Genomic DNA, 21,082 nt, shown 5'->3' on the forward strand with positions numbered 1-21,082 from the left:
CATGCAACCGCTCAATCGCGTCATTTTTACACCTGTGCCAATGACACCTAGGCAGCTGCTCAGGGCCTAGTCGGTTCCAAGGGGCCCACATGCCACTTTCTTTGACCTCTCACCACTTCAGCTTACCAAAAAGATCACAGGCGGCCCCAAATCTACTTCCTTTCCTAGGGCCCCATGACATCATAATCCACCTCTGATGCTAGGGGAGTTCATATGAAGGAAATCTGAAGTGAGAAACATAGTAAGTAAAATTGCTTATTTTTTACAATAAGAGAGTGTGTTCCCATTGTATTGGTACTGCAACAAGCATGACCGATCGATGATACTAATGGTATTACTGCTGTGCAGAGACAGTGCACGCCAATATTACCGGTACTACTGCAGCAGTGTACCTTCAAGCCGCACTATTAGCAGGAACCACAGTACTTGAGTAATGGAAGCATTGCTATGGTAAGGCACATTACTAACGCACATCACTGTAGCAACACTCGCATTACTCGAGTACTGCAAGTATACTGCTGCGGTAGCACCGGGAATATTGTTATACTAGACCTTAGGCCCGTTACAATAACAGGCGCTAGGCCTTGGCTGCTACACCCCTCACAAGCAGCCACCGCATCGCTGCGCAGGGTCAGCATGCATGCGCACGCATATACGCAACGACTATAACGCGTACCCGCCCGCGCACACGCCTGCCCCCGCCCCCCGTCCTCCTGTAGTGTCCAACGGCCGCCAGCATGCAGCGCATGTGTGCTGGCAAAAAGGCACAGACACAGGGACAGGGGACGCAGAGATACTCTGCCCAGCAATAATTACTGTCAGTGCAGCAGGCCCCTAGTGTGAACCTGCAGCCCTTATTCAATTTACTTTTTCTTTTAAAGGGGTTCTGTGGGGGTTTGCTGAGGATAAAAAACGCCACTTACCTGGGGCTTCTATCAGCCCCCTGTAGCAGTAATGTCCCACGCCGTCCTCCTCCGATCTGCCGTTCCCCGCCGCCGGTCCCGGTCTAGCCCGGCAAGCCGTCCAACTTCGGCTGCGCAGCCATGCTCGCTCCCGTCCACGTCATCAGAAGCTTACTGCGCAGGCGCAGTACAAAAAAACTTTGTACTGCGCCCACGCAGTAAGCTACCGATGATGCGAATGGCAGCGCCCATTATTCGGCTATGACAGACGAATAATGCCCGGTGCCAGCACCGGGGAACGGCAGATCGGAGGAGGACGGTGTGGGACATTACTGCTACAGGGGGCCGATAGAAACCCCAGGTAAGTAGCGTTTTTTATCCTTAGCAAACCCCCACAGAACCCCTTTAAGTTTTTCTCCTAGCTGATATATTTTCATAGCTTATCAATAAAATGTCTTTTAAACGACCAGCAAGCAAGACATTCATTTTGACAGCACCTTTTTCACCTTTGTTTTGGTACATTTTCAATTGCAGAGTTCTGAAAAGTGATTTTAAACAGGAAATGAAAAAAATGACCTCCTAGGAGGAAACGTAGGAGAAAAAGTGAATTGAATAAGGGCCTGCATCTCCGAACACTGATCATTGGATGTGGAACAGAATGCCTGTAGCAACGGGCCATATCACACAGTGGCGTAACTGCAATTCATAGGGGCCCAGAACAAAACTTTGACGGGGCCCCCCAATGTTCACAACTCTCCCCTCCCCTTGGTGCCCTTCGCAGCCTTGGGGCCCATCTCACAAGGGTCATAAAACAAGTGTGGCCATCATAATCTTCACACCCATAACAAGTGTAGCCACAAAACCACCTGATCTGAAGTAAGTATAGTCCCCTATATAGGAGGAAGGGAAGGTTAGTAGATGGGAGCCCCCACAGCTCTGCCCCCCGCCATCGCAGGGGCTGCGCCCCTCTAATTACACCCCCTAGCTCCTGCACCGTCTGTTCCTTCAAGTATAGCTGCAAATACTGATCTGAAGTGTAGTCCCCTGTATCAGAGGAAGGGTTGGTTAGTAGGTGGGGCCCCACATAGCTCTGGACCCCTCTTTCATCACAGGAGTTGCTCCCCCTAGTTATGCCCCTGATATCACACTCCTTGCTAGGGAGAGTATCCAAACAGAAGGGTAGACTAGAGCAGAGGTCCCCAACCTGGGGGCCGCGGCCCCCTGGGGGGCCGTGGGCAGATTTCTGGGGGGCCGCGGCGGATCTGGCCTTTCTCCCTCTCCCCCCAGCAGCCGCCGTTCCTGATACCTTATGAGCGGGCGGCCGCTTTCTTCCTTATATTCCCCATAGCCCCTCTCCTCTTTGAAGCATCTCGTATTACAGCAGCGCTTCCTGTGCGCATGCTGTAAGGAGGCGGGCAGCGTTCCCATGGTAACGGCGATCGCCGCTACAGGAAGCCGCTGCCCTATTTCCTACCCTTCCTTACAGCAGCCGCGCGGGAAGCGCTGCTGTAATACGAGGTGCTGCAAGAGGAGAGGCGCTATGGGGGATTCAAGGAAGCGACTGCCCGCTCGTAAGGTAACAGGAGCGGCGGCCACGGGGGGCTGTGCGGGGGAGAGGAGAGGCTACACTGGGCTAACTGTACTGGCGACACTGGGGCAGCGATACTGGGCTAACTATACTTGCTATTCTGGGCTAACTATACTTGCTATTCTGGGCTAACTATACTTGCTATTCTGGGCTAACTATACTTGCTATTCTGGGCTAACTATACTTGCTATTCTGGGCTAACTATACTTGCTATTCTGGGTTAACTATACTTGCTATACTGGGCTAACTATACTTGCTATACTGAGCTAACTATACTTGCTATTCTGGGCTAACTATACTTGCTATACTGTGGTAACTGTACTAGCTATACTAGGCTAACTGTACTTGCTATACTGTGGTAGCTGTACTTGCTATACTAGGCTAACTGTACTGGCTATACTGTGGTAACTGTACTTGCTATACTGGGGTAACTATACTTTCTATACTAGGCTAACTGTACTTGCTATAGTGTGGTAACTGTACTTGCTATAGTGTGGTAACTGTACTTGCTATACTGGGCTAACTGTACTGGCTATACTGTGGTAACTGTACTTGCTATACTGGGGTAACTATACTTGCTATACTAGGCTAACTGTACTTGCTATAGTGTGGTAACTGTACTTGCTATACTGGGCTAACTGTACTTGCTATACTGTGGAAACTGTACTTGCTATACTGTGGAATCTGGAAAAAAAAGGGGGGGCTGCTGCTGCCGACGCTAGCCACACCCACTCACCCCCCCCCCCCCCCGCCCGCCCCCAGAGGGGGCCCCGGAGAAAATTTTGGTCGGGATAGTGGGCCCCGGGCTCAAAAAGGTTGGGGACCCCTGGACTAGAGGATGCGAAGAATCATGGCAGGCGAAGCAACGTGTTTATTAATTCCGGGTTTATCTGAGAAGGAGAAGGGGACCAGCCCTACCATCTTTGCATATTTGTGTTTGTACATTAGGCAGTATATAGGGGGAAGGGGTGCGAAGATCAGTTTTCTATGTCATCTTATCAGAGCCTCACATCATATAAGCATGTCAGAAATGAGGAAGTCGGAGGAAAGGAAGCAGTTGGTAAAATGATTTACAACAGTCTGATATAGCGCTGATAATGTATAGAATCTGTTGCTGCAAACATTTTCAAACACATGTACAAGTCACGCGCCGGTATCAAAGTCCATATGCAAAGCAAGTCCATTCTTTAGCCAATGAGAGCACTAAAACCGTGCCGACAGAGTGTACAACTGACTGAAGTGACATCAAAGGTTCCTGGGAAAAGAGGATGGCTATAAATGTATGGTTCTAGTGTGCATGTTATATACCATGCACTATTAGATATACGGTTTATCATTATTATTATTTAGTATATACTGTATATAATGCCGACATCTGCCGCAGGGCTGTACAGAGTATATTGTCCTGTCACTTAAAGAGAAACCGTAACCACGAATTTAACTTTGTCCCAATCAGTAGCTGATACCCCCTTTCCTATGAGAAATCTTTTCCTTTTCACAAACGGATCATCAGGGGGCTCTGTATGGCTGATATTGTGGTGAAACCCCTCCCACAGTGTGATGTCAGGACCATGGTTCTGACATCACACTGTGGGAGCCTTGTTGCATTGTCATAAATAACAGCTGTTTACAGCTGTTTCCAACTGCCAATAAAGCAAGCAGCATATCCTTCCACTGACATCACCTGCCAGCAGTAAAAATGTCACCATGTGATAAATGGCAGAATGTAAATCAGGGAAAGGAAAGATTTTACAATGGGCAAACATTGACTAAATCATTTATACATAATTATTGTAAAAATGAAGCACTTTTTATTACATTATTTTCACTGGAGTGTACTGTATTTTAATGACCTGTAAAATAAAAACCCCACAGGATAACTCACTACGGGTTCCTTTTGCTGTGTTTTCCGCCCTTTCAGCTCTCCCGTTCCGCTGCGTCCTCTCATATATACCGGCGGTTTCACTGCTAGGGTGCTGCCCGGGAAGTACTTCTTGGGTTACTTCCGAGTCAGCCCCATAGCAGTGAAACTGCCGGCATTTGCCTTCTGTTTGGTCGGTGGTGGAATACAGACATGAGAAAGAATTATCGCTAAGATATTACGGAGATTTGCAGAAGGTTCTTTTTCTGAGGACTGGACTTTGGCTGCTACTGGTTTTGGTTTATGGTACTCTGTAAATATTTCCTATAGTGATAACACTGGTATTCTGTCCACCAATTGGCTACTTAACACTGATTAGATTAATTTATTAACCCAATGCTATAAGCAGAGCCGGGACAAGATCCTACAGCACCCAAGGCTCAGACACCAAGGTGCGCCCCTACATCCCTTCCCCCCCAACCGTCATACACTGACTGCTATTAGACTAAGAGGCGTCCCAGGGCCCCCAACACCCTAATCTCTATTTATCTTGCTTGCAGCAACTGCCATGTATCCCCTTTTCTTATTTCTTTCTGCTTTAAAAACATTAGGAGAATGATAGCTGAGTGAGTTGTGCCCCCCCTCCTACACTGCTCCCTGAGGCTGGAGCCTCTCTCGCCTCTGCCTCGGCCCGGCCCTGGCTATAAGACGTCACCTTGTTTGATTTGGATGTAGTTGGGCTTTAATCCAGGGCTGTGGAGTCGGTACAAAAATCTTCAGACTCCAACTCCGACTCCTCACTTTATGAAACCACGACTCCGACTCCAACTCCGGGTAACCAAAATAGCCCCGACTCCGACTCCTTAGTCTAATATTTAACAGGGGTGTGGATTTTGTACAAAAATCACCCGACTCCGACTCCTCAGTTTATGAAACCACGACTCCGACTCCAACTCCGGGTGCCCAAAATTGCCCCGACTCCGACTCCACAGCCCTGCTTTAATCGAAAGTCTATAACGTTACCTAAACATTTCTGCACACTTAAAAGATTTAGCAACGCAGTGGAGCAGTGGCGTAGCCAAGGAGCTGTGGGCTCCGATGCAAGTTTGACAATCGGGCCCCCCAAGCACTTTATACATAACAATTGATACGGCGCACCGAATCCTGCCAATGGCAACTACAGCGTCAGAGGTGCAAGAAGGGGGTGGGAAACAGCGTGTTAATGATTACCACTATTCAGAGTATCTACAGAAGTGAGAGCTAATATTGCAGTTAAGGGAGGGCCCCTCTGGCCCAAGGGCCCGATGTGGTCGCAACCTCTGCAACCCCTATTGCTACGCCCCTGCAGTGGAGGGTGACAAAGTCACGGCAGGTAACACTAATTTAGTTACTGTTTATGTTACACCATCAGCAAAAATAGGCTTTGAAACCTGCACCTTTATGGTTATGCAAATAAATTCTGATTCATGGCATTCCTTCTACGAGATAAGCAGAGTCCAAAGACTGTAATGAGGAAATCATTTGGAGCCTTCATAATGTCAAACACCCCTCACCTCCTACCAGATCAAAAGCCCATTGCTTCCATTGTGAATGGGATTAGCTTGAATTCCAACTCTAGGCAAGAGATCTTACCATAACATAAGATCCAAAAATGAAGGTAGTATATGTTAGACACTTTTATATTCTATCTAGATGTTCTGCCTCTAGTCTAAACAACTTCTTAGGTTCAAATAAGGTGAAGTAAGCAATCCTAGACACCTATATTTATATGTACTTATAGCAGCAGGGACAGCCATAGTATCCCAGGAAAAAAAACACATATATTAGTAGATAAATACCTGTACTTGTTCTACTTACATAACATACTGTTTGTATTGTACTGACCATGTTTTGATTTTCATTTTATATAATAAAGAAGAAAAAAACGTTCCTTGCGTTTTCCATTTTTATTCCCTTCGACTGAAGCCAATCCTGATGTGATTCCCTCCCTTAATCTCTTTTTTCCTTCCTAGAAGCTGCACTGTCATATCTAGCTTGCTTTGTAAATACATGTGAGCACAGCATAGATCATATTTCAGCAGCTCACTGAACTGCCCTTAGCCAATCAGTAAGGAGCAGAAATGTGGGAGGGGTGATGACAAGCTTCCTTTCTCGTCAGCAATGTATCAAATAGGGCCAGGCTGACTGAGATAGGATTTATTACAGCAGAAACATTTCTAATTAGATTGGAGTGCTTGCAATGCAGGGTCAGGTTGCTGGCTGCATAATAAGCACAGTGCAGTGTGTAAATGTAATTTGATTTTTATAGCTGACAATAGAGCTTTAAAAAATAGCAATTAATTGTACCTCTGCTTATCCCACCTGCTGTCCTTCCTCCCCACTCCATGGAAACAATACATGTCGCTTAGCTGTAGCCAAGCAATGTGTCTGTATAACACTCGTACCCAGAACTGTTGCCCGAGAGATCGGTTCTTGATCGATACCGTTAACAGTTAATGCCCATATGAGTCAGGGCTCTGCAATCTTCCTACAGAAGGGGTAATTCTGCATGCCTAGTTTCTGTGCTCTTCCTGTAGGGGTAGTAAGTGCAGGTCATAACTCTGGTCATTTCCTATTGAAAAGGTAAATCTGCAGGTCTGCAATCTACCTATCGAATGCGGAACTCTGCAGGTCAGGATTCTGACCTTCCTACAAGAAGGGTTAACTCTGCAGGTCAGAACTTTGATTTTCCTGCATTGGAGTCAGGACTCTGTGATCTCCCTATTGGAGAGGTAACTCTTCATGGTAGGATTCTAGTCTTCCTACAGGATGGGTAACTTTGGAGCTCAGGACTCTGTGGCCTTCCTGTTGGACAGGTAACCCTGCAAGTCAGGGGTATGTGAACTTCCTACAGGAGATATAAGCCAGCAGGCCAGAACTCTGTGATCTTCCTACAGGGAGGGTAAAACTTCCGTTCAGGTTTCTAATCTTCCTACACAAGGGGTAACTCTGCAGGTCAGGACTTTTCCTGTTTGACAGGTAACCCTGCATGTCAGTAGTCTGTGATCTTCCTATTGGAGGGGTAGCTCTGCAAGTGAGAACTCTGTGATCTTCCTACAGGGGTAGGAGGTAACACAGTAGGTCAGGATTCTAATCTTCTTTCTGGAGGGGTGACTTTGTAGGTCAGGACTTTGTGGTCTTCCTGTTGGAACATGTAACCCTGCAAGTCAGGAGTATGTGATCTTCCTACAGGTGGGGTAACTCTGCAGGTCAGGACTCTTCCTGTTTGGCAGGTAACCCTGCATGTCAGTAGTCTGTGATCTTTCTACTGGAGCAATAGCCCTGCAAGTGAGAACTCTGTGATTTGACTACAGGAGAGGTAATTCTTCAGGGCAGGATTCTAACCTGGAGGGGTAACTTTGGAGATCATAACTCTGTGGTCTTCCTGTTGGACAACAAACCCTACAAGTCATGAGTCTGAGATCTTTCTACAGGAGAGGTAACTCAGCAGGTCAGGACTATGTGGTCTTCCTGTTGGACAGGTAACCTTGAAAGTCAGTAGTCTGAGATCTTCCTACTGGAGGGGTAACCCTGCAAGTCAGTAGTCTGTGATCTTCCTATTGGAGGGGTAGCCCTGCAAGTGAGAACTCTGTGATCTTCCTACGGGGGTAACAGGTAATTCAGTAGGTCAGGATTCTAATCTTTTTTCTGGAGGGGTGACTTTGTAGATTAGGACTTTGTGGTCTTCCTGTTGGACATGTAACCCTGCAAGTCAGGAGTATGTGATCTTCCTACAGGTGGGGTAACTCTGCAGTTCAGGACCCTAAAGTCCTCCTGTGAGACGGATCACTAAAGGTCGGGGAACAAATTGTGAGTCAGCTCCCACAACTTTAACCTGGGTGATCACATGATGTTATTACAATGCCAGAACACATGACATCATATCAGATACAGTACAAACCTGATATCTCATATCTTGTCTACTCGGCACTCATATAAAGTTTTCATTCAGCGTTCACTACATCAGATCAGAATGGGCTCATTTGTCCCAGTGGAAGTTAAGTTCTTGTAATTTATATATTTATGAAAATATTCTCTCAAATGTTAATCTCAGTAAGCACGCATTAACTTTACAGTTTTCAAGTGTGACATCTATACTTACTACTTCCTCTAAACCAGGCAATCTGTGTTTTACATAGAGCACTAAAAGTACAGATTAATTGAATAAAACCAGCTATTTAAAGTGAACTCGAGGCGAAAATAAATGGATTCAATTAACAGTTGTATTTATCCATCTACTCCTAAAAATGACTTTTTTAAACATCCCATGGTTTTATTTTATATTTAAAGGGACTGCGAGCACCTCTAATGAGTATGCCTAGAGACTCCGACCAGTACTGCAAAGTACTTAAAGATGCATACCTTTCTGTAGCTTGTGCTCTCCTCTTTCATTTGAATCGCCGTTCTACACCAAATAGTTTTCATTCAATTTCAATTTAAAAATCGCGGCTGCCATCTTGGCTATGTTATAACTTCCGGGTCAACCCTGTCTTCTCTGTTAGAGAAGTGCATCACTGAATGAAGCAGGAAGAGGAAGTGACACCATCACAAGAGGCTGCTCCAGAGTGGTCATAGCACGACTTTGTTGGAAGTCGTCTGGCTTAAAGGCATGCCCATGAGAGGTGCTCGGAGTCCCTTTAACCATTTAGATATTAATACTAGATTGAAGCCCCTTTTATACTTGGGCACTTTTTTTGGCATTGTGTTACCCTTTCTGCACGCAGGGTAACGCAACAGCAAAGAAAGTGTATGGGGCCCAATACGCTGACTGCCTCGTGTTGTGCCAGAAGTTTCTGACCCGCCACAAAGTCAACAGCGCATTACCGTGCGACTTACGATGGGCGAAGCAGAAATCTGACAGAAGTGACAGGTTTTGGACTAGTCTATCTCTTCATGGGGGATTCTCAGCAAGGCTTTTATTCTTTATAAAGACATTCCCTGAAAGGAATTTATACGAAGATGCTGGCCAACTCCCCTGCTCGCTACACACTTTTTTTTGGTAATTGAATGGAGGAGATGGGCTAGTCCAAAACCTGTTGGTAATGTCAGATTTCTACTACCTACTGTATGTGACAGCAACATAGGAAAAAAAGTACTATATGGCTCATTTTACTCTGGGAGAAATGTACTTCTTATTTGTATGCGTTTACATGTATTTTACGATTTTTGCGATGGTGGTCCTTTAAAAGGAATGAAATATGGCAGCCCCTGTATTTCTCTCACCTCGGGTTCCCTTATAGCATTGATTTAGAAAATGACTTACACTGATACATGTCATATTTTTTTTTTTTTTACAGCGATGGAATTTCCATTTCAATTATAAGTGTAATGATAACATGAGCAAAGGTCAACCACAGATTTCCCTTTAATCAATAAAGCAATTATAATCGCTGATTTTGAAACTACTCTCCTTCACTCAGATAAATTCACTTACAAATACTTTGTCTCCAGGACTTCACCCGTGCTGGACCTCATTTATGAACCTTTGCAGGGATGACTATCCTCTATCACCAGAGGAAGAATTTGGTGCCGGATTTCAGATTAATCAGTACAATCCTGATATCTGATATCTTGACTTCCTCTTCACTCACATAAAGCTTTCATATGACCCTACACTGGACTAGCTGTAATTTCACCCAGTCATATGCCTAACTCTTACATTCACCCTCTAACTAACCCTTATCTGAACTCCTACCCTATGCCTAACCCTAACCACCTCTGCCCCAGATGGGCTAACTTTAATCTCACCTCCCACCATACAGCATATCTTAACCTCTGTCCTTCTCCTATGCCTAACCCTAACCACCTCTGCCCCCAGCTAGGCTATCTCCCCTCCAACAGTATATCCTAACCTCTGTCCTTCTCCTATGCCTAACCCAAACCACCTCTGCCCCAGATGGGCTAACTTTAATCTCACTTCCTACCATACAGCATATCTTAACCCCTGTCCTTTTTCTATGCCTAACCCTAACCACCTCTGCCCCAGATGGGCTAACTTTAATCTCACATCCTACCATACAGCATATCTTAACCTCTGTCCTTCTCCTATGCCTAACCCTAACGACCTCTGCCCCAGCTAGGCTATCTCCCCTCCAACAGTATATCCTAACCTCTGTCCTTCTCCTATGCCTAACCCTAACCACCTCTGCCCCAGATGGGCTAACTTTAATCTCACTTCCTACCATACAGCATATCTTAACCCCTGTCCTTCTCCTATGCCTAACCCAAACCACCTCTGCCCCAGATGGGCTAACTTTAATCTCACTTCCTACCATACAGCATATCTTAACCCCTGTCCTTCTCCTATGCCTAACCCTAACCACCTCTGCCCCAGATGGGCTAACTTTAATCTCACTTCCTACCATACAGCATATCTTAACCCCTGTCCTTCTCCTATGCCTAACCCTAACCCCCTCTGCCCCAGATGGGCTAACTTTAATCTCACATCCTACCATACAGCATATCTTAACCTCTGTCCTTCTCCTATGCCTAACCCTAACGACCTCTGCCCCAGCTAGGCTATCTCCCCTCCAACAGTATATCCTAACCTCTGTCCTTCTCCTATGCCTAACCCTAACCACCTCTGCCCCAGATGGGCTAACTTTAATCTCACTTCCTACCATACAGCATATCTTAACCCCTGTCCTTCTCCTATGCCTAACCCTAACCACCTCTGCCCCAGATGGGCTAACTTTAATCTCACTTCCTACCATACAGCATATCTTAACCTCTGTCCTTCTCCTATGCCTAACCCTAACCACCTCTGCCCCAGATGGGCTAACTTTAATCTCACCTCCCACCATACAGCATATCTTAACCTCTGTCCTTCTCCTATGCCTAACCCTAACCACCTCTGCCCCAGCTAGGCTATCTCCCCTCCAACAGTATATTCTTACCTCTGTCCTTCTCCTATGGCTAACCCTAACCACCTCTGCCCCAGCTAGGCTAACTTTAATCTCACCTCCTACCCTACAGTATATTCTAACCTCTGTTCTTCTCCCATGCCTAACCCTAACCACCTTTGACCCAGCTGGGCTAACTTTAATTTCACCTCCTACAGCCTATCCTAACCTCTGTCATCTCCTGTGCCTAACCTTAATCTGAACACCTTCACTAGACCTAACACTGACCCCTTCTGGCCCAGTTGGCATATTTTATCTCACATACTACCCTACAGTTTATCCTAACCTCTGTCCTTCTCCTATGCCTAACCCTAATCTTAACTCCTACACTAGGCTCAACACTGACCCCTTTGGCCTCAGCTGGCCTATTTTATCTCACATACTACCCTACAGCTTATCCTAACCTCTGTCCTTCTCCTATGCCTAACCCAAATTTTAATTCCTTAACTAGACCTAACACTGACCCCTTCTGCCTCAGCTGACCTATTTTACTTCACATACTACCCTACAGCTTATCTTAACCTCTGTCCTTTTCCCATGCCTAACCTAATCTAAACTACTTCACTAAACCTAACACTGATCCCTTCTGACCCAGCTGGCCTATTTCATCTCACCTACTACCATAATGCCTATGTGGGTGCACCATAGCACCAGCGTAGGGGAAATGACTGAATTCAGAGCTGGGCACTCACCTCCTCCGGGACGATGGTGAGCGGGTACTTCTCTTCAGACAGGAAATTGAAGATGCACCAGACTTTGAAGGCGCTGTCCTCACTTATACACAGAGGGGTCTTCACCAGATGCTTCCTGGCGCACAGGGTCCAGCACATCCGGTTGAATTCTACTTTGTTAAAGCCTCCTTGTACCTGCAGAGAACACAGAATGATCCTGTTCAGTTATTTTTATTCAGCACATTAGGCTTAGGCGTAGCATTCGGGGATGCAGAAGATGTGACAGCAATGTAAAACTCACATAGCTCCTTAACTATACCACTGTACAACATTCATTAACATACCACTCGGCATCCCTAAAGGTGACCATACATCTAAAAATGATCGGCAGATTCGACCAAGAGACAAATATCTCTCTCTGGTCGAATCTGATTAGAGAGAGATCTGTCGGCTGCCTATACACCGCAGGCCGATTCCCAATTGATTTCAGCATGAAATCTCTAGGCAATCGGCCGAGTCCACCACCTCTGGCACTGCTCCCCTAGTGTATGAATGTACCCCCTTGTGTGCATTTATAGATTACCTGTCATATGTCGGCCACCACGTGGTGCCCATCCGTCTTCCGCTTCCCGCTCCTCCATTTGCGCTTCACACAATGCCAGCGTTTAGCAAGTGTGACGTCACACACATGCCGAATACTATACGCCGGTGCAAATAAAAGAGGAGGAAGTGAAAGACAGATGGGCACCGCGTGGTGGGTGACATAGGACAGATAATGTATAAATGCACACACGGGGCACATTTATACACTGTGGGGAACAGTGCCGGGTGTTTCAGCGCTCGTCCTAGTCTCGTTACCATCGTGCAGCCGATTAACCATGGCGGCCCGACATCTTGCAGCATGTCCAATCGATACATGTGCCGAAATTGGTCGCATCATCGTTTGTGCTTGCTCTTGGCGGCACCAATTTTCTATCAAATCGGATGGTCGATTGGCTGCCATAGTTAAGAGATGTAGAGCCACCTTTACTATGACCTGATATGATTCAGATCAATAGCGTAAATGCTTCAAGCAGGGTACATGCTTGTTAAAATTAATCTGCGACTTTCGAAACGGCAAAAACATATTTGCCAGAGATGTAATGTATCTTAATTGCATCGCATTGTACTTCCAATATCTGTGAATTGCATTTGCAAATTTTCTGTGTTTAAAGTTCAGACGGCTTTTTCTTGTGTGTGATGTGCAATTTGTGGTGTAATGCAAGTCAATAGGAAAGCAGAAAAGTCACAGTTAACATGAAAATTTGCATGCAATTTTGACATTAATTATATGTATTTTTATGTAAATTCAGGTTTTTTTAAGACTCAACGCAAATTGCAATGTGCATTTTTGCATACAAATGCATGTAAAAAAAAGTCACAAAAACGCACACAGATGTTCACTCAAAAAAGAATACAAAAGTTGCAAACACAGAATAGTGCACAGCCCTTTAAGTGGACCTGAACTCTTGCACAGGACAGAAGGAAAACATAGAGAAATACACCCTTTATATATTTAGAGAGTTTAGGATGTCTAACTCCCCCTCATCTGTTACTAATCACAACTGTAATTTGATCTCTCAGCTGTGTCAGCTGGCTGCCTCGGCAGAGCAGCTACCGTAATTTGTAAACACAGGATGTTAAAGGACAACTGAAGCAAGAGGGATATGCCATATTTATTTCCTTTTAAACAATGACAGTTGCCTGGCTGTCCTGCTGGTCCTCTGCCTCTAATACTTTTAGCCATAGAACCTGAACAAGCATGCAGCAGATCAGGTGTTCCTGACATTACAGCCAGATCTGACAAGGTTAGCTGCATGCTTGTTTCTGGTGTTATTCAGACATTGCTGCAGACAGATAAATCAGCAAGGCTGCCAAGCAACTGGTATTGTTTAACCACCCTGGCGTTCTATTAAGATCGCCAGGGCGGCTGCGGGAAGGTTTTTTGTTTTATAAAAAAAAAATCTATTACATGCAGCCAACTGAAAGCTGAGCTCGTCCATACCGCTAAGGAGGTTAAAAGGAAATAAATATGGCAGCCTCCATATCCCTCTCACTATATGTACACGAAAGCAGAAAGTAGACACACTGCAGGTTTATTGCAGGATTTGTATCAGTTGTATCAACTAAATGTTTTTCTGTAAAGATTATTATGCTGTTGCTTATCTTTTAGAACAGAGAGGAAGTTCTGAGTTCAGGCCTTTAAGTAAATCGGACCTTGTACGTTCCAACAACAAGTAGGAGCGATAACTGCAGAAGCGCTAGCGTTTTTGCCGCTAATGGAAGTCTATGGGTCGCAGGAAAAAACGCATATCAAAAACGCATATGCATTTTCAAAAACGCTGGTTTTATTGCGTGATCTGAAAAAACGCATCAAGAATGCACATAATGAAAGTGCATTTTTGGAAAAAAAATTGTTTTCTGATTTATTTCCACTTCCTCTTGTCTTCCTAGTGATTTGCATAAAACGCAAAACAAAAACCATGAAAAACGCATACAAAACGCATAGGTGTTTTGTATAAGCGCACCACAAACATATTAAAACGCATGCAAAACGCTTGAAAAACGCATCCGCGGTACAAAACGCTAAGGCAAACGCAGCAAAAACACACATAATACGCACACAACATAAAATGAAACCTGACATAAAATGCAGCCTTTCATGCTATGTTATGTGTGCACCCCGCCTTAGGCAGGAGTAAGAGCATTGCTGCAGACACCTGTGCTAGTGTTCCTCTTAGTGCAACGCGAGTCTCCGGGGATTTCCCAGTATAAAAATAGAAGGAAAATAGAACAATACCAAGACATTAAGTAACGAATCACTGTCACCTTGTGTGTATTTATTCTTTTATGTCATCAGAGGAGTGAATGCATAATCCGCCTGAAGGGGAAGTACAGAGGAATGCTAAAAAGGTTATAGTGCTTTATGTAGGTATATCAGTTATGTGTGTGAAAAGCATTCTGGGTGGCTGGCATTCCTACATTACAGCTCTGCACTCTTTGCATCTACTTTAATGACAATATAAATAAGAGTGATTGGTGCTGGGGGTGTCCTTTCTAGATAAAGCTATGTACACATGCACAATTAACGTAGCCTTAAAGGAATCATCAGCCAAATTACATGAAAGCCGATTTACTTACCTGGGGCTTTCTCCAGCCCCCTTGCAGCTGACTGTCCCATGCTGACCGCTCCACTCTCTGCCGCCGCCCCCGGGTCCCCGCACGGTATCTAGCCAGGTGTCCTCTACTGTGCCTGTGCAGTACGCCACATACAACATGTGCTTTATTGACAGCGGTGATTGATGCAGGCGCAGTAAGGACGACCTCGAGGTCGGCCTCTGCACCGTGCGGGGACCCCGGGGCGGCGGCAGAGAGTGGAGCTGTCAGCGTGGGACAGTCAGCTGCAAGGGGCTGGAGGAAGCCCCAGGTAAGTAAATCGGAAGCCATATAATTTGGCTGATGATTCCTTTAAGGTGGCTATACATCAGGCGACTTGGCAGCCGATCGACCAGCCGATTCAATTATTATAATCATTAACAACAAGTGTCAGCGCCAAGGCAGAAGGCGACCGCAGCCGAGAAGGACAATGTCCAAAAGTCCACACAAGCAATGAATATATAAAGTCAGCGCAGGTCTATAGTAATACAGCTTTCGTCATTTACTGGTATACAGGATCTTCGAACAAAAAAGTAAAGAAGCAAGGCTTACCAGATTCCAACAACCCACATTATAAGGTTGTAAACGAGTTTGATAGATGGTCCGCAGAACTTTCAAATGGTGTCGTTTCACCAGCGATGTTGCACACCACAGATTCCTCCGGAATATATTAGATATCCTGAGGTCGCAGAGACTCGCCAAAGAGGAGTCCAGTAGGATAGTGACATGAAAGAGATGTACGGCACATCTAAGTGTAAACCGTCTTTATTACATAACAAGTAAAACAATTTAAAAACAAGGATAAAAGAAACTCACATACGGGGCCCGTGCACTGGGAACCCCGAAAAAGTAGCGCGCATAAAATGGTCAATAGAAGACCTCAAATAAAATGGTGCCGCCTGTCGCCTTCCCGACCGGTTTCGCAATCTTGCGTCATCAGGGGAGAAAGGCGACTAGGCGCAAAATTGCGAAACCGGTCGGGAAGGCGACAGGCGGCACCATTTTATTTGAGGTCTTCTATTGACCATTTTATGCGCGCTACTTTTTCGGGGTTCCCAGTGCACGGGCCCCGTATGTGAGTTTCTTTTATCCTTGTTTTTAAATTGTTTTACTTGTTATGTAATAAAGACGGTTTACACTTAGATGTGCCGTACATCTCTTTCATGTCACTATCCTACTGGACTCCTCTTTGGCGAGTCTCTGCGACCTCAGGATATCTAATATATTCCGGAGGAATCTGTGGTGTGCAACATCGCTGGTGAAACGACACCATTTGAAAGTTCTGCGGACCATCTATCAAACTCGTTTACAACCTTATAATGTGGGTTGTTGGAATCTGGTAAGCCTTGCTTCTTTACCTTTTTGTTCGAAGATCCTGTATACCAGTAAATGACGAAAGCTGTATTACTATAGACCTGCGCTGACTTTATATATTCAACTATTATAATCGAATTGGATGAAAATCGGTGCCGCAAAGTGCATGCCCGTCCGCCAATGCGACCAATTTCAGCCCGAAAATTGGTCGCATTCTCGATTGCGCACGCTGCAAGACTTAGGGCCGACTTGCCCAATCGGGTGTTCACCAAGAACGGCGTGCAATTTCACGATAATTGACGAACGTGACAAAACCCCCAACGCTGTCCCCTAATGTAAAATGTCCCCCCCGGTGCCCAGTGTAAAATATACATTACCAGTCCGCAGCCTACGCTTGTCCCTCTGCTGCTCCTGGTGCATTCCCATCTCTATACACGCACGCCCCATGTGGTTTCCTAGTAAGAGCGTGCGTGTGACGTCACACATGTGCCCCCCGCTGGTGTATGCAGGAGGAATCCCGGAAGCCAGCGAGGGACAAGCGCAGGCTGCGGACAGGTAATGTATACATTACACTGGGCACCAGGGGGGACATTTTACATTAGGGGACAGCATCGGTGTGGCGAGGCGGCGGATGCAGCATCACAAGGCCGATTCCGAATCAATTTCGGCATGAAATTGAACGGGAATCCGCCTGAGGTATATGGGCAGCTGGCAGATCTCTCTCTAATCAGATTCGATTAGAGAGAGATTTGTCTCTTGGTCAAATCTGCCCGTACATAGCTAGATGTATGGGTACTGTTACACTCTTGGTCTGCCACAAAATCAACCATCAGATAGAGCTATTGTCTATCCACACACTACAGGTAGATTTCCAATATATTTCCTCATGAAATCTATTGGCGATCATCCTAGTGCCACCTCCGCACTCCCCCCCCCCCTTTCATGTAATGAGCCCAAAGCCCTCCCCCACCCCAACCCCCACACACACTCCCCAGGCCAGTGGCGAGTGCTGCATGCTCACCTGTCACACTTATGTGACTCCTTCAGCTTAATTCACTAACCGGCGCTAAGCTGGTTAGTGAACCTAAAGAGGTGATTTGTGCCCATACATCACGCACAGCTCCTCAGAGGCTAGATTCACAGTGGGACGTTAAAAGGTCTTATAACGCTGCTTACCGCACTGCATTGGTAAGTCTATGTGTCGTTCACAGTGCAACATTAACATTGCGTTGTCAATGTCGCATTATGGTAACGCACTGCTGCGTACACGTTAATAAATACAGGAAAGCATACTTTGTATTGCCTGTTTGCTTTACTGTACCTACTCTATGTGACGTTAATGACTCAGGGCTGTGGAGTCGGAGTCGTGGAGTCGGAGTCGTGGAGTCGGGCAATTTTGGGTGCCTGGAGTCGGAGTCGGAGTCGGGAAAAAATGCACCGACTCCGACTCCTAATGAATTTGTAACTGTAATTAAAATAGAAAATATGATAATGTTCTATTTCTCAGATAATAGTCATTAAAAATAATGTATATATACAGTATATATACAGTAATAGCTGTGCTTAGTCCACAAAAATGAAATAAACCAATCAAAATTAGTTACTTGTGCTGCTTCAATAAAGCAGTCCCCGTATTTTTAAAGTCAGATATACATATCTGATTGTGACTGTATATATATGATGTGTACACAGGAATCTCTTATATATACTAAATAACATCTATGCTGTAAGTATAAAGCCTGATGTGTAGCCATGTCACTAAGGGCTCTTTCACATTAGGGCAGATTTTCTGCGTTTCAACGCAAAGGGTAAAGTTTGCGTTACCCAAGGTGAAATGAAAGTCCATAGACTTTCATTTTAGCTTTCACATATAACGCAGCCTTTTTGTGCGTTGCGTTACACTGCACCCAGGCGCAGTTTTTCAGCCAACGCTAGCTTTATGCGTTACAATGTTAGTCAATGTAAAACGCACACTATGCGCGTTTTCAATCCGTTAACGCAGGCAATCAGTCCCAGAATGCAACAGAGGAACAATGTAGAAAGTTGAAAACTAAAAGAAAAAAAAATTACCTGCGTTTTTCTATGTGCAGTAACGGATTGAAAACGGATTAAAAACGCACACTCACTGCAGTGCAACGCATATCAAAACGCATTAAAAGGCATACAACAAAACGCATGCTTTGAGCGTTCTCCAACGCAAGCTCTGATGTGAAAGAGTTTTTATTGAAAATGTTTAAAATTATACAGAAGGAAAGTTGTGGTTAGAACAGTGTACATGAAATGCAGTTCAGAGTAACAAGTATCTAATAATACAGTAATACAGAAATACAATATTACAATAATACAGTAGTAGTTTGCAAAGGAATTATAACAATGTTTTGAGTTTAACACTACTGAACTGAACTCCTAGTGTGAGTATTTATATACTAAAGGAGATATGTCAGGAGTATATCTATAAACCAGATGAGAGAATGTTGCGAGGTTCTAGAACACTGCTCCAATGTGCGGGGAGGAGTCAAGAATAATTCTTGACGTATTAGCATTACGAGTTGAATACTGTAAGATAAGAGGAAATTGTAATATTACAATTCCCTTGTGGATAGATGAAGAGATTTTCTATTATTAGGTTATCAATTCCACCAGTAAGAATGAGTGAGGGATCACAGATCCCAACAAATACCTTATGTAGGTCTTGGAAGTAGTCTTAAAGTTATTGTACTATAGAACTCGTATGTGGGAAGATTTGTAAAGACCTCTCTACCTGGAGAATGGGGGACTTACACCACCCTACAGAGACTCCAGGGAGTGGTATCAATATAGCTAAGTATCCTATATAACACACACGAGCTCAAGTAACTATGAACATGGACCTGTAAATGAGCGAGTGAAAAATAACTAGTGGCTAGTGGTTGATTGTATAAAATCTGTGTAATGCTTCCAAGAGTATCAATCTGTAGTGATTGTGAGTTTGGAAGCTCAGTTAGTCATAAGTATATATAGTAACTTAAATAACTGTGCTAGGCAAAGAGCCTAAAAAACTAACTAAACTACTCTAATGTCACTAATAGAGATGGTCAACGAGATGGAAATAATTCTGCATTGATGCTGATTTATGCAAATGTATGCACTCCCTTTGCTGATGAAATCAAATAATTTGATATGTTATTAAAATTTGGTTTGGTGACTACAAATTAAAGGGTAACTGAGACGGATGAAAAGTAAAGTTTTATACATACCTGGGGCTTCCTCCAGCCCCCTTCAGGCTAATCAGTCCCTCACTGTCCTCCACCACCCGGATCTTCTGCTATGAGTCCTGGTAATTCAGCCAGTCAGCGCTGTCCGGCCGCATGCCGCTCCCACAGCCAGGAACATTCTGCACCTGCGCAATAGTGCTGCACAGGTGTAGTATGCTCCTGGCGGCGGAGTGTGTGCATGCGCACTACGCCTGACTGGCTCAAGTACCTGGTCTCATAGCAGAAGATCCAGGTGGTGGAGGAGGACAACGAGGGGCTGATTATCCTGAAGGCGGCTGGAGGAAGCCCCAGGTATGTATAAAACTTTAATTTCATCTGTCTCAGGTTTACTTTGTTACACAGTAGTACTATACTCTACATATGCACTCCCCACAGAGCTGCAGGGAATCCACTGAGAATGCTGTGCACATTGAACACAGAGAGTTGTCTGTTTACAATCTCCTCATTCCCCTGCAGAGTACCTGCACATCATTCTTAGATGTACCCACACTTACATTGCCTAGGGCCTGATAGATGTTCTTTGTTCCGGTTTGTACCTTTTACAAGTACTCTTACCAAGGACTAGTTTTAGTCTAAAGGGAATAAAGATAGTAGTCTACATATCCTTCTCACTTCAGTTGTCTTGTAAAATTCCTAAGCGTTGACAGTTAAGAGACGAATTTCATGTTACATACTTTTAATCAACAAAATTGTAATATGCAAATTAGAGGAGTCGGAGTCGTGGAGTCGGAGTCGGTGGAATCCTAAACTGAGGAGTCGGAGTCGGTGGATTTTTGGACCGACTCCACAGCCCTGGTTAATGTGCATTACCACTTTTTTGCTGCCTTGCGTTGTAATTTTGCATTGCAAAATTAAAATCGCATCACAACGCAACATCCCACTGTGAACTTATTTGCACTTACCATCTCTACTAGAGACACAACTATGCTTTTTACAGCCGAGATGTTATTTATGATACATAAAAGATTACTGGGTACACATCAGCTATACCGTCACAATCAGATATGTATATCTGATTTTGAATATTTGTTGACAGCTCCAGGTGTCCAAAAATTGCTCCTAATCTACGACTCAAACTCTACTGCCCTGGTTTTAAGATGTATCTGCTTCTCAGATTCTCACATAATACAAACCGAGGCTATTACAACAACAAAAACACATTCCTCTTCTCATTGGTATTCTTTCTGCTTTTTGCCAATTAAATTAACAACTATTGAAAAGCCAAAGCACGACCATAAACAAATTCTTTACTGTCCTGTGAGAATTTTTTTCTCTGATGTTGTGCTTTCTTGAAGGATGAAGGCCGTTTGTAGCTTGCGATATTTGTCCAGTAGAATGAAAGGATGGATAGAGAAT

The 21,082-nt window shown here is 44.7% G+C and overlaps 1 protein-coding gene across 1 annotated transcript in view; it reads right to left on the reverse strand.

Moving 5' to 3' along the window:
• The window catches only part of SWAP70 (switching B cell complex subunit SWAP70), a 124,654-nt gene that overhangs the window by 52,298 nt on the left and 51,274 nt on the right, over window positions 1–21,082 (reverse strand). Inside the window, exon 3 of the mRNA XM_068260998.1 lies at window positions 11,985–12,158. Coding sequence (XP_068117099.1) covers window positions 11,985–12,158 — 174 coding nt within the window. The remainder of the gene's footprint in view (window positions 1–11,984; window positions 12,159–21,082) is intronic.

The sequence above is a fragment of the Hyperolius riggenbachi genome, chromosome 11, assembly GCF_040937935.1.
Source record: "Hyperolius riggenbachi isolate aHypRig1 chromosome 11, aHypRig1.pri, whole genome shotgun sequence".
In the NCBI taxonomy this organism is placed as follows: Eukaryota; Metazoa; Chordata; class Amphibia; order Anura; family Hyperoliidae; genus Hyperolius; species Hyperolius riggenbachi.